Raw genomic sequence first — 15,128 nt, forward strand, 5'->3', positions numbered from 1 at the left:
TTTAATCTTTAAGGTAACATATTTCTTTTTATGTTTATATTTAATATTAAAGTTTCAATTCTTAAGCCAAAGTTGAAGATACACAAGCAAATGTGTATTTGTTCCATGCTATTTGTAAAGCAAACAAACAAAAAAAACCCCAACCAAAACAATCCAAACAAATCCCAACCAAAAGCCTAATGTGTTGGAAGTTGCAAAATATTAAAGGAAACTGAAATATCTACACTTGTGTGTTTTTTTAACTGTAAGAAATATGGAAGATGTAATCGATTTTAAACTTACTGATCCATTTCGTCTTTGATGATTTCACCTTCCGAGTCAGAAGAAGAGACTCCTATGAAAAAGAAAAAAAAATCTCTTAGCAGAGGGGTTTTTGAAGAAGTTTATCTATGAATGATACAAACCTTTATTCAGATTTCCTCTAGAGCATTCTAAGGATATATATTATAAAGCTATGCCAAAACAAAAGATCACATTGCAGTTGAAATGAACCAACGTTGCATACTGTGTAAGATGCAGAACTGCTATTGACATAAGGCGGATTTGGGATGAGGTGCAACTGAAATGAGGAAACAGCATCCAAGAGTGAATGTGTGCCTGGGTCTTCCTCAGGTTCTCTTTAAAATGCCACTAGTATGGTTTAGTCTGTAATTGCTGTTGCGAATCAAGTAAGAGCTTTTTTTTCTCAGACACCTGATACTATCAGTTTTTATTAAAAAAAAGGGAAAAAAAAAAGAGAGACCTGGAATCATAGCTATTATTCTTAAACTAGTGCCTTGTAGCACAGTTTGGAGAAGATATTAGCTCAGTTTACTAACAGCTGTCTTACTGAGACATTTTACGCTTCTGATTCAGCCTTCACTGCATTTGGAATTTGCATTTTCTCTGCAGTTCCTGCCAGTGAGCATCTCCATCAGCCATGGCTTCCACCCAACATTCACTGTGTTAGGTAAAAGCAGGCCTTGGCCCCAGTCTCGAGAACTAGTAAATCCCTGCCAAGCACAGACATCTCCCATTAATGTCAGGGTCAGTGTAGATACTAAAAAAGGATTCATCCTTTCACTGTCAGATTAGAGACGTGAAAGAAGAATAACAGTAGAGCAAAATTAACCTTGTATTAAGTAGGATAGGTGCTTTAATTTATGAATGGTCCCACTGTTGTCAGTGATGGTATTCATAGTATATTTCTCTGCCTGAGAAATGGAAAAAAGACAAACGGAAAAAAAAAGATTCTGTGTGTTTATTTTAAATTTGTAATCCTGCTAGCACAATGATGGATGTAATCAAAAACCTTACCCAAAAAAGTGTTAAAAATAAATATAATAAATAGACCTCTCTTAAGCATAAGGAGAAAGAAGAGACACCTAAATCCGCAGATATATGTTCTGTTTTATTTACAGCATCTATTGTGCAAGTAAAATATCAAATTGCTGGCATATTTATTTTCGTTACAAGGTCTCAAATAACGGGTTAGGATGAAGCTATCCTACATTCATTTTGTAGCAATGAAAAAAAAGAATTAGACACAAAATTTAGGTTCTTATATTTCTGTAGAGTAACCACAGACGAAAAATATAAGGTGGCATCAGAATCTGAATATTTCTAGACTTCGATCTTGCAGTGAGATATACAGAATCTCTGGGAAGCAACACAATAGAATTTTATGTAAAGGGCACTCACTTGTCTGAAGGGTATTTTACAGAGAAATAATAAATATGTTAATAATGACGAAAAGTGTTGACTCCCTGCTATGTATTTTTTGTGACAAATCTATTACACAGTTAACATACAAAATACATAATTGTATCTTAATCCTCTATGACCAATTTCAACAACCAATTTCCGCAACAATTCTAACATTACCTTCTATGTAAATCTCTGCAGAAGTGGAGTCTGTTCCATAGATGTTTGAAGCAAAGCACGAGTAACGTCCTGTATCCTCCTCAAAAGCTTCAACAATAATCAATGAGTGTTGATCACCTGTCTGGATAATTTGAATGTCTGGTGAGTTTTCAAGCTCCTTCCCTTCACAGTACCACCTGCAAGGCAAAAAATATTGTTTATCAATGCAAACAACTTGACAACTAGAATGACAATGTTGGAAGTCTTTCTGATGATAAAATGGGTGGGTTTTAGCCTGAAGATTCTGACAGAGTACTGCAGGCAAGTGTTGAATCAATAGTCATAGGAGTAAAATATTTATGGTTTTCATAATATTCAATTACAGCAAAGAATAGAGCTTCTTTCTTAGCAGTATTTAAACATACTAACAAACTAGTTTATGTAAGTGACTCGAGCACATACTTTTCTTGATATATACATTTCAATAATAGAGTAGAAGAGCTCTGAATTTGGAACGCTATCAATCCAGCTCTGAATTTCTCTTGAGGTACATTCAGATCCGTGTTGTGGCTTAAACTGTAGCAAAAAAAAAACCCTAAGTAAACAAATTTCCCTCAAACTTGTGATTACAAAGTTCATGTTGATTCAGAATGTGACTAAAATTTACTGTAATGTTACTCTTTGTTTTGTCATAGATTTAAGACTGAACAGAAAGAGAAATAAGCAGGTGGGTTTGCAGAACCAGATTCAAATTTAATAAGACAGTCTAGGTTTTATAGAGAAGGTGTAGTACTATGTATAGGATACAGAGCTAAATGTTTGGGATAATACTCAGAAATACCTGTATTTTTAGATAACTGGCTAAATTTGAAAAACCAAACTAAGGTGTATTCATCTTCACGGTAACTTTTCTCATAAATATAGATAGATATAAAACTTCACAGAAATACTTGTGTTTTCTGTTCACTGCTGCTTTCTTAACTAGGTGTGGTTGATTAATGCGTCTTGTGCATGTGTGGGTGGGGGCTGTCATACTGATAATATTTTTTATTCAATTGATTTTTAAAAATTAATAGTTGTTTCATCCATCTTCGTGTGGTAACTTGGTAAAAGTACCTGCTAGCTTTTGAGTGCAAACAAATGCTATCAAAGCAATGGCAAATGCATTTACTATTGTATATTACAGCATAAGATTAGTTGTGGAAAGGGTAAGGATAGATTTTTAGTAATAAATTGTAGTAATTCATATTTCCTGGCTTATACTATAAGGTACTTTGATACCTTTCCATCTCAGATAATTTAGAAAAACATTAATCAATAAATTTGTTTAACCATTCAATTGTATTCGCCTCTTGGATGCACAACTTTTTACAAGTTTGTGCTACAAATTGAGCATAAAGAAAACCCCAATTAATATCTTGGAAAAAAAAAACCTGTAAGACAGTCCATACCAATGGAAAACCAGAATTTAATACAAGTATAATGTAGAATTGAAAAAGGAGCCTCCAAGGGACTATGAGGTATGAAGGAGTACAGATCTGGAACTTAAATGCTGATTACATTGCTAAGAAGTAAACCATGCACTATTTGTGCACCATCAGTCCTAGCCGTCCAACATGGCTTTCTTAAAGTAGACAGGGTATTCCCCAGTCCACTTTGAGTTGCCCATTAGTGTCATCTGTAGCTGTACAGTCAACTGACTTGAATATACAGCTTGGAAAGCGTACAGGTCTGCCTGTTATGGAGGGAAGCTCCTGCACTGTAGAATGAATCATACTGCTTAACACAATTTCCCCTTTTAGAAAGGCAAACCTTTGTAGCTAGAGAGCTAGAACTTAAAAGTCTTGGTTCGTGCCTACATCTGTTTGCTTATCCTCTTTTACAAAGCCTCTATTGTAACAAGATTGAAAATGGGTCTAAGAAAATTACGTTTATGAATTTAACATTTCTGATTGCAATGGACAGTCATGTAGTAAATACCATCATGTTAAAAGAGGATGCCTGTAGGGTGTAAAATGTCCCAGCTCTCTTCCCTGACATTTCACAGCTGAAATACAGCTTTGCTTTGCTAAAATACGTCCACATCCTTCTTGCAGGGTTTTACCAATGAGAAACTGGCACTGCTTTATGCAGAGAACTTTAACCAAAGTTACTCATTTCTCTTCCATTTGAGCCTTAGGGCTCTGATAGACAAACTCTTGCAGATCTGGCAGCAGTACTTTAAAAGGTTAAAATCCTGATGCCGACTTCTTTGCTGGAGATTTCTCGCTCTGAAGCTAGGATGGCAGGTTCAAACGTGTTCCCAGGCCCCGCTGCCCCAGTTCTGGTCTAATGAAAATGGGTTTGCACCAGGACACTAGACATGTGGATCTAGGATAACTGAACCATACAAATTCTCCTATATATCGCTTTTGGTAAATGTTAATGACCATAAAAGAAGGGACTGGGCAGTCAGGAGGCTACAGCTGCATCTTAAATTGCCACAGGTGTTCGCTTGAACTCAATGTGAGCCACAACGTTAAGGGAGTATTCCTCTGTCCCTCTGAAGTTCGACATAGTTCATTTGCTAGGTTTTCTACTGATCTGGTGGGCAAAATGAGATGCTCCAAGGTACTTTCTGTCAGTGATCAATCTGTCTACGACAACACTTTACTCCAGGATAGCTTTAGCAGCCGTTCACGCTGCTTCTCAAACCTCAATGGAACTTGTTTAAGGTGCTTCACAATACAGTGTAAACAGTATTCTGGATATTAATCAAACCCATGCAATGTGCAGCACCTTTGGAAATTTAAGAGACAATCATCATACAAAAGGGAGTAATAACATCAGCACATATCCTAGGTTGCCGGGTGAGCTAGCACATGTAAAAAGATAACTAAAAACTTACTGGGTGTTCTGGCTCAGGCTGCATGTCCACCTAACCCAGCATGCTGCCTTGACAACAGCCAAAAGCAGACATTCACGGAGGATTGTAAGAACAGAGCGAGTATATACATATATATGTATGTATGTTCTTATATTTCTCTGGAGTGTCTGACCATTCTCTTTATCTTTTTTATCTTTTTATCTTTATCTTTTATCTACTATTCTCTTTATCTTTTTTAGAAGGTGTGAAGCAGCACTTAAAAATAATTTTAAAAAGGCAAAATCACTGGTCTTAAAATGATTATTTACAAACTACCTCTCTTTTAAAGGATTTCACTATCACAGTACCATTACCATTATTTTCTAGTAGATTAGATTGTATGGTTCTTTACTAACATTTAGTTCTGCTTTTTATTTGTGTCATCTTTATTTTGAAAGAATTGGTTTACACTTCCATTCAAAATACATTTCCTTTAAAAATAATGATCTTTCTAGCTTCTTCTGATTGAGCTGTAGTGTTCATATTCCATCATAGTCCAGTCAGGAGACTTCAGATCCTCTAATACAAACCTCTTCAAACAGAAGGAAAAGCTACATCTATTTTAGACTTTGCCCATAATGACTTGCCCAAATCTGGTATTTTCCCCACTAATAATTAGATACAGTGGGGTTTTTTTGACTGGCTCCCCAGAAGTGCATGTTACATTTGCATTTTCAGTGATGTCCTTATAAACATGTAGATACAGACACCATAGCTAGTAGCGGGGTCCTTGGTATCCAGAACACAAACATCTAGTGCCTGGGATAAAGGAACAACTCTACCACGAGTAAGTAGAGGAAACATTTAGCAGTCCCAAGGGAAAAGTATGGTAATGTGCATTACAGGGTTGATTGAAAAAGTCCTTTAAAATTAATTAGTGCTGTTTTTAAGTTCCAGACCAGGAAATTATATAGGATTCCTGTGATCCTGAAGGGGGAATTTTTTTTTATTCTCTATACAGTATGGTTTATTCTTCTGTTGTTTTCAAGATTTGCAGTTGGTGATAATTGACAATGGTCACATTTTCAGGAGAGAAGACCAAAGGTTCATGCGCAGTTGTATGACTACAAGCACAAATTGGGTATATGAATGTGCAAGTCGCCTTTTAGGTGTGTAATTCATGTAGGCAACTGCGTACTTTGGGAACTGAGTCATGGCACTTACTCATGTCTTTTTATATACCTACCTCATGCCTCTTCCTTACAACGTGGTCTTGTTTTAGCATGTTAGCTTTAGCAGATATGAAAAACTATGGAAGAGAATACCCATGTTCTAGAATTTGATCTCATTTTCAGAGAACATTAAAATAACTTATGTAGTACAGTGATACTATATTTTTGTGTCTACTCAAATGTGGCTCCTCACTGCTTTATGTGACACATAAAGCAAAACACAGTACACAAAATGCTGCAATATAATCACCAGTAAGATATAAGAACTCTTTGTGTTCCTACTGATCAGCTTTTCCAATTAACCTGTTGTGTTTGTGTGTAGAGATAAGTCTGTATTGCGTGCCTTTGTAAAGCACAATTCTAGTTGCCTACAAGCAAAATTAAATACACCATGTAAGCTATTTCTTCCAGTTATTTTAATAGTATGTGAGTAGTATACTCCTTTCATAGACTCAAACAGACAATAAAGCAGGATTGAGTTAATTCTTTTCTTTGCAGTTATTTTTTCCTTTGACCAGTCCAAAATTTGCAGCGTAAGTGGTTTAAAACTTCAGGAATAAACTTCCGTTTCAAACCTGTGTTTAGTTCTCCTATGCGGTGTGTTCTCTAGTCACTCTTTTCACCATGATGTATTTTGAGATTAAGCCAAGAAAAAGAGCATGCTACATGTATGTTATCTCTTCGCAATGCTTACAAACGAAAAACAATTCTCTCTTGTGAAATTAAGCTTTACGTAAATCTTTGGTATGGCCATATCTACTCCATGCTTATTAACACTTTATTTTATTCTTACCATCAAAATGTTGTACGTGGTAGCAACGAAATGTCAGTTCCAAGGGGAGTTCTGACATTGGGATAAGTGGCATGACTGAAGTAGCAATACTCTCTGTCACTGACATTTCATTCCTGCCATGAATTGTAATGATAGCTTCATCATACAAGGCAGGTTCACATTAAGCACAAGCAGTGTCATCCGCTGTGCCAAATTCATCCATTGACTTGACTGGAGTTGCATGTAAGAGAAGTTTGGATCTCTAGGCTTTGAGCACTAAAACAGATAAATGTTTTCATTTGGCAGCCAGGAAAAATAAATCTTAATCAATCGTAAGTGACTTCAGTCTCCAAAAATCTGTGATTAGTTGCAGATCTAGTCTCCTTAAACAAAGCAGCACTAAAATGCACTTTTTAAGCTTTGTATGCCTATGTTAAAGAATGTTTTCACGGAAACCTTATGACATACAGCCTGTTTTTAGAACATCAAATCCTCATGACACTTCCAGGATAGCTGTGTATGCCAAACCATGCAATGTGATTCATAAGTAAAATTAACCTAGGAGTGATGTGCCAAACAGTTTGGAAAAATGTAGGCACCTCCGAACTTGAGGGAATAAGGAATGCTTTCCTCACAGAGAGGAGTGAATGTCACACCTATCATTACTCATACAGAAACAGAGCTGTAGAAGGAATCATGAGAAGTAGGTCATGAAAACCTTTAACTCTTTGGAAATGTGCTACACAGTTCTCTTAAATGCTTATTTCTAACCTGCAGTATAGTCAGAGTAAAGTAATCAATCAATAATTGTAGTAGTGCTCTTTAACTGCAAGCTAATGTTTGAGCTAGCTAGAGGCCCATATACTATAGTATCAATCTGTTCATCTCTTCTATGTCACTGCATTCAGCTGATGATACTGAAAAATGGGTAACGTTTCATTGAAACTTCTTTCTAGATAGGTAGGTTTAACAAGCTTCCTCTAACATGTGGGCTTGTTGCATTAAGGCTGAGTTATCTTAAAAAGCGGTTGGACAGGTCTATCTGTATTCAGCCAAGCAGGATTTAGCTTTCCATATACTGATACTTCAAATCAGTTCCCAGTTTCTTCTCTTGCTCCACCATACAATTTTCTGTCCCTCAGTGAGCCCTCGTATACGCCGGATATTTACCTACCCAGCCTGTAAATTATACTGCTTTATCATTGCCAATGATATTTTGACCCTGATCCATCATTAATGTCCTTTATACCATTTTTTACATCATCAATTTTGTTTTGTACTCTCTTGCTTTCAAACATGGTATCTGTCCATCATATTTTCCAGTCCTTTCCATTCCTGTGATCAGCTTCTTTCTAAATTCCTGTCTCTAATTTCTCTCTTATAATCTCCATTACATCAGTTTAACCATCTGATTGCTCCTAGTGTTGACTGAGAAACTACATTACAGAGCTTGTTGAATCTTGTTCTTGTTTCACAATGCTCTGGGTTCCCGTAGTACCACTTCTAGATTGTAAGTGTTGTAAGCATTATAAGTAACTTGGGATTTCTTTCTGTGGTTAGGAAGTCCATTTTAAGTCAAAGGATGCAGGCAAGCATGCATTAGCACACGTGTGTCCAAAGGATGCTTGTTTACTGAGCGTGGTCATTCAGCTAAGTTGAAGGAAGAAGAAATCATGCTTTAAAGCCAGTCAGCATTAACCTTTTGTCAGTTGCCACCTTGCCAGTTAGTCCTTTCCTGGAACTGCTGATTTTTGTATCTCTCTTGCGTATCTACTAGAATTCTTCTCTCCTTGCCCAGCTCCACAGATACTGAAATAACTCACCACAACCCTCGGAAAACTGTTACCCTCAAAGCAAGACGGTTGCCAGTTCTGAGCCCAGTTCTGGACACAGTTCCACAACTATGGCCAACAAGATGCTTCCGTCACTATTTTGGAAGCTTTCCACACAAATCAAAGACAAGCAGTATTTGTAGTGAAAAAACCTTCATTCTCGTGGTCCCCATGGTTAATGGACACATACCCCAAAGTACATTATATTTTCTGATTTCCTCTTGCTGTAGCAGTGACTAAAAAGGCCATGATCACTGGAAGCACATGAAAATTTATCACTCAGGCAAGTGAATTTTTTTACACCTTAGTGTTACTCCTACGCATTGGTGGAGTTGCAAGAATCTTGGATGAACAGGACAAAAGTTTTGTTAACAAACAATTATGATCAGGAAACTGTTCAAGCAGTTAAAGTTCCCAGCTTTCTCCTTGATACAGCACGTACATACACACACACACACACACACAGGGGGAGGGAGAGTTCAAACTTACTGCCTTGTGATTTATCTTTTATTTGTTAGTTTAAATTGTGAAACTGAAAGCTGAGCCTGATCTTTTTCTTGAGCTTGACTGCTTGGGACTGATTTTCCCTATGGGGCTTCTTTCTACCTGTCCGTAGATTTCTTGGCCTTTGGGCATCAGCATGTGAGTTCTGGACTTCTGTGTTAGCTCCCCTAAGACTCTGATCTGGCTATAAGCATGAGTCAGTAAACCAAGTGTGCATTTCTGTTTGGAGCAGTGTATTACCATTGGAAATGTCTGATGGATGCTTATTCTATAGAAGTGTAACTGCTCTTATATTGACTGTCATTCACATAAGTAGCTTATTTTATTCTTTACAGTAAACAAAATCAAATGTTGAGATAGAAATTTCAATGGAAAAGCCTCAGTTTTGTTGGGACAAAAATAGACCCAAGTTACAAAGATACCTATCATCCAATTCTGTGGAATCAAGCAGTCCCTGAATTGGGTGCATAGGCATCCTCGCCATCCCTGGATACTCCACGGGATGAGTCATTGTTCCTGGGTTCTCCGATCTGCCCTTGAGAGGCTTCAGTGACTTTATAGTGTCAGCTTCTAATTCAGATAGTTGTTAAACGCCTAAACTTAGATGGCATGAATACCTTGTCAGTTTTATGTATGTGTCAACGGCATGGGCATGATGTGCTGTTATAAGGATGGTGTTGTGGCCTTCTGGAGAAATACATAAAACTAACATTGTGCGCCGGAGTATATGTCTATAAAAAAGCAATTCAGTGTTCACCTTTTCTGAATACAAAGAAAGCCAGATTGAGTTTGTGTACAGGTCTATATACGTAAGAGAAGACTATTTCAGTTGTTTTCTTTGTATTATAAACTATGAATGATGAGAGAAGAAAAAAATTATTTCTCATGTCCAGGGATCCTACTGACTTTTTTAATATCAAAAAGATTTGTCAAGGCGAGTGCCTGGAGAAGTAAGTCTCAAAGTCTGTATAAGCAAGAGAAGTCTTCAGAGAGTGGTGCTAATATCTAGGTGATGATGGTATTTCCTGTCTGTTTGCTGTCAAAACCCCCAAATTTCTGGCACTGTTTTCTCTTTTGATCAGACTCCTCTATGAATTTAAGGGCTGAACACAATACAACATTTATAATGGCATAAGCTCCACCAAGGGAATGTCTCAAAATTGTTAATTAAAGCAGTGAGTTTAGACGTGAAGCATAGTAGAAAGCATATTCTTCCCAAACAAGGTATTTCCCCCAGCTTTAGAACAGATTCCTCTTCTGTAAAGAAACCATTTAGTCCTTTGGAAGTTCACATTACTGTCATGGACAAGAGATCCTGCGTGGCACTATGGATCAAGGTCTTGCTAGGGACTGAGAACCTACATGTTACTACTAAAGGCACTAGTGGGGCAAAATAGTTTGGCAGTCACAGTTCGGGGTAACTGGGTAACTTCTTGTCTTCCTGACAAGGTTGTCCATAACTGCAGACAGGCCAAAACAAGAGGATTCATGTGTAGATCCTTGCTCTTACGTACTTAATATTGTGTTGTAAAAGCTTCTTCCTTCTGAAAAGTTAGCAGCTGGTGTGCCAGAAATCCAAGGGAGTGGAAGACAAAGATTCTTTACCACAAAAATATTTGGAGCTTCTGTCTTTGGACGTTGAGAGAGTTTTCATTTGATGATAGTGCCTATTAGTTGAGTGAGAAAGATGATAAAAGGTGTTGACTGCAGTAGAAGTGGTAGTAGTGCTGTACCCAGCATTGTCTAAGTATATAAGGAAGACAGTGAGCTGACAGTTGGAAAAAGTGGACCATCTGTGAGGCTCAGAGTCCTTTAGTTAGATGCTGAAGATGCAAACAGTTCTTTTCAATATTTAGAAAAGCAACACAGATTTCTAAAATGCTTATAAAAGGATAGGCAACCATCTAGACTAAGGGTATCTATTTATGATACTGCAGATATTAGGATGCAAATATGTATAGTACATCTCTAGAAGATGGATAGAATTTTCCTTTCTATTGGATTGGTACAGTCCCACTGTAATTGAGAATTGAATTTAGCTAATGAGCTCTATATGAACAAATTTAGGTTTAGAAATGCTGATGAGATCTAAGAATTTTCAAGATAAATTTAAAAGTTACAATAATCTGTTTCTCATTCCACTGATGTCGTTGACAAATGAAGTGTAGCTTTTTCACATTTCCTTTCATCTCCAGTGATCTTTGCAAATATTACTTGTTTAAGTTTCAAAATCCTCGTAGATATCCGTAGATGAAAACTGAAGCATCAGAATTAGCGTGCTAGTCATACAACATGAATAAGTATCAATTAATAAGGGTGTCTTATACTGATAAAATGGAAGTGGTTTTTCTAAGGTCACAGCAGAATCGTTGTCAGAATCTGAATTAGACCTGAGCTGTTCCTGGTTATTTGTATAACAACTTAAATGAATTCCTTTCCCCTCTGTTCATGTATGGATGGTTTTGGTTTAGAGGAACCTACGTTTACTCGTCTCAAATACCTTCACACATCAGCCTGAAGTCTCACGGCCATTGGTGTTCATGTATAGATGGTTTTGGTTTATAGGAACCTATATGTTCACTCATCTCAAATACCTTCAGACATCAGCCTGAGATCTCACAGCCATTGGTGTTTTTAGCCGGTTTACACAATCAGTCTTGATTTCCATAAAGATAACTAACATTTCTCGCTAAGGAGTTAGCACTTTCTTTTAATTATGGAAGTTCAGTATTTAAAAACAGTTCTCTAAAATTCAAAGGAAATAATGTGTCCCAAAATATGTTGTCTTAAAATATAAGCAACCTTTTGTATGACTTAAAGAAAGCAATTTTTTTTCTTAGTCAATTTTAATAACCAAGATTAAGGGACTTCTGCCACAGATTACTGAAACACACGCATCAAAATATCTGGAAAGAGTACGGCATACACCTGCTGTTACAGAAATACAAAATGGCAAGTGCAGAATATGTTTACCTGACTTCAGGTGCTGGGATTCCTACCACAATGCAGTCCAATTGCACTTTGGTTCCTTCAGGAACTTCCCTGCTCTTCAGTTTTTGAGTAAAGCGTGGTGGTTGTCCAATAGGCTCATCAGAATATACGGATGCAGATTCTGACTCTGTTTTTAGCTCTGCACTTGTTAACTGATTGATAGATTCCAAGTTTCCTGGTTGTTGATCATCTGTTTGTTCTAATGTTTTCTCTGCTTTGTTTTCCAAGTCTTGAGGTACTGGAATGGAAAGCCTTTCTCTGCTTTCTGACATACTAGATAGGCTAGAGCTACCTTTTTGAGCAGACTTATTCTTAGAATCAATTTTGCTCCTGTAGTTTTTGCATGTTCGGGGTCTTATTCTTTCAGAATTGTGAGCTTTGAAAAGTGATGAGAGCTCCTCAATAAAATCTGCTGCCTTGTTTAGGAATTCCTTTTTTGATTCTGATTCAGAAGGAAGGTGTTGTTTCTTTAGGTCTTGAGAGCTCCCTTTGGAGCCCTTTGTATTTCTGACATGGTCCTGACAAAAGTTTGAGTGCAGGCCATTGTCTGATGTTGTCAAAGCTGGAGACTGGGCCATTTGTTTGTGTTTTCCTGTGTTTTTCAGCTGATCTGGGGGATGCTGTGAATGTGCCTGAAGTTCATCCTGTTTAGTTTCCAATGGATTCTGATCAATAGCTTGTCTTGCCAGGTTTACACTTTCATCTAACTCTTCTTGGCTCAAAAAGGCAGAGAGATCTGGAAGGTCTTCTTGGGCAGCTACCTCATCTGAATCACCAGAAGCGTTGCCATAATGGAAATTATGAGAAGCTGGTTCTGATCTGCTTCTTTCACTCTTCCCTTGATGTTTAGTTTCAGCTAAATAACTTTCTCTCAGAAGTTGAGATATTGAAGTTGAGGATTCTAAACTGTCGTCTTGCATGCTGCCAACAAAAAGGACAAATAGGACCACACCTTATCAATAGCAAATTTTTTGATTGCACACAATTACAGGCTTCTGAAAAGCAGAACACAACATTTTCAAAGTGCATCTGTGTGCTGAATATTGACTTGTAAGGATAGCCTTGTTTTAAAGACCTGCTTCTGTACATACTGCCAGATACTATTGCCTTTACCCAGCAAAATCCATCTTTTATCCCTTTCTACTGTTGGTAGCCTTACATAGCTAAAGCAACTGCAAGTGTGGTAATTTATACTTTGTTCCAGGCAAAACTTTAACTACAGAGATATTAACTGAGTTTCAATGTCAAATCTTTATCATTGCTGATGTGTGTTTCTTAGCTAAGAAACAACCTCATCAGATAGATTAAATGCTGGATATTTCAAGAACTGAAAGTTGTGAGAGAATAACAGTACTTTTAAATTAAGTAAATTTAGCCTGAAAGACACTGACATAGTAAGTAAATGAACCCTCAAAAAGCATTTGAGGGATGAGAGGAGGAAGGAGAAGGGGGAAGAAGAACAAAAATATTCTATAATGGCAATTTTTCATTTAAAATTCTTAAAGATATTGCATTATAGGAAACAATAATGGTGCTAAATGTACTATACCTTCCTAAATTAAGCATTATTTCTAATAAACTATTTAAAGTAAGTAGAGAATTATGTCATTATTCGATATGAACATTATTTGTACTACAGGTCTTTCAAAATCATTATCTTAGGTCATTCTGATTCTGAAAAGATGTACCACAGATAACAAGACAGTATCAGAAAGCCCATACTTAACCTGCATGCCTGATGAGCAAAGCTGAAGTATCCCTTTTGATACTTAAGTAAGTACTTCTGCATAATATTCTCCCTTTTATTTACACAAGAGCCATTATGAATGTAGAGGGATTCAGACATCCTATTAACACGCTCATCTTAAGGTGGCTTAAATATGAAGGGAAATAAGACAAATACTCTTCACAACCTTTCAGAGAGCTGATACCTCACAGGTAGTGAAACAGGTGCATGACTATTTACTGCATCTGTCTCTCAGAATATGCACTGCACAGTACCTCTCTCCTACTTCATTTCTGGCCTGGCAAGTCTTGCTGTGATGGCTGCAAATATTCCTACCCCAAGGTGTCTGATTTGTCACAGGTTCTGTTCCTGTCATGGCATCAAGAGAAGGGAACATGCATGCCCTTGCCTCAGCCATTTCCATTCATAGCCCTATGTAACAGCTTAAGTTGCCAGAGAAAGAGAAGAAAAGTAAAAAAGGTATCTCTGCTGTGAAAGGCTTTCTGCTCTGTCAGTGGGACAGTTGTCCCTGGAAAAGGGCTGGTAAAAAGCAAATGAGGTGGTAATATCTCATATTGCTGCAGTATTTCTCCCTGGAATGTGAGTGGCAGCCCTTCTTCCTTATTTACAAAAAGCAAAACTTCAATTTAAACTGTTTATATTCTTCTTCAATGAATGAACATAAAGCTATCATATTCTGGTGCGCATTTTGAAACTTAATCCCTCTGCCTGAGGCACAATTTGTTATATTTAAGTTGTTTTTCTTACGTAAATGTTTAGCACTTTAGATTTATTGATTTTATTGTTTGATTTTGGTAATATGAAACAAGCAAAATCAGTAAGACAACAAAGGCACCCAACCAAAATATTGGTAAGTTTGTGCCTGTACGAAAAATGACAAACAAAATACCATATAAATCATATGCTTCTAAGCACCCAGTCTGGTCCCTGTTACTGAGCCAGGGTCTGCAATACTAATTGAACACTTGGCATTAAATTATCTGGCACAGCGTTTCAGTGAAGCTGTGGCACATAAGAGAACATTGATTTGGGAAGCCCACATGAGATAATGTTGTAAGCTGTTTCATGACTGGACAGAGTATGTAATTTAACCTCTTAAGAGAACGAAGGGGTCTCCGTGAGGCTTAAAGTTCCCGCTCTATGGATACTACTTTTGCTTGCTCAGCTTTTACTTCTTAAACAGCTGTGCAACCTTACTGAAGCTGAACGTGTTTAAGGAGTTATATTATCTTGTTTATGTGCTGATAGCATACCATGTGCTGTAAAGGTCACAGCTAAAGCTACAGTTTCAACTCTGAAGAGTTTAAATACATTCTAACATAAGGAGTTTACAGCCTGGAAGACAAACCTGGCACATGAATGA

At 37.2% G+C, this 15,128-nt stretch overlaps 1 protein-coding gene across 1 annotated transcript in view; it reads right to left on the reverse strand.

The window, feature by feature from the left end:
- MYPN (myopalladin) overlaps positions 1-12,938 on the reverse strand; it is a 49,042-nt gene extending 36,104 nt beyond the window's left edge. The window contains exons 1-3 of the mRNA XM_009573852.1: positions 12,001-12,938; positions 1,864-2,039; positions 283-334 (exon numbers count right to left, since the gene is read on the reverse strand). Coding sequence (XP_009572147.1) covers positions 283-334; positions 1,864-2,039; positions 12,001-12,938 — 1,166 coding nt within the window. The remainder of the gene's footprint in view (positions 1-282; positions 335-1,863; positions 2,040-12,000) is intronic.
- Between the last annotated feature and the right edge of the window lie 2,190 nt (positions 12,939-15,128).

This window comes from Fulmarus glacialis, unplaced genomic scaffold (assembly GCF_000690835.1).
Source record: "Fulmarus glacialis isolate BGI_N327 unplaced genomic scaffold, ASM69083v1 scaffold12233, whole genome shotgun sequence".
Taxonomy (NCBI): domain Eukaryota; kingdom Metazoa; phylum Chordata; class Aves; order Procellariiformes; family Procellariidae; genus Fulmarus; species Fulmarus glacialis.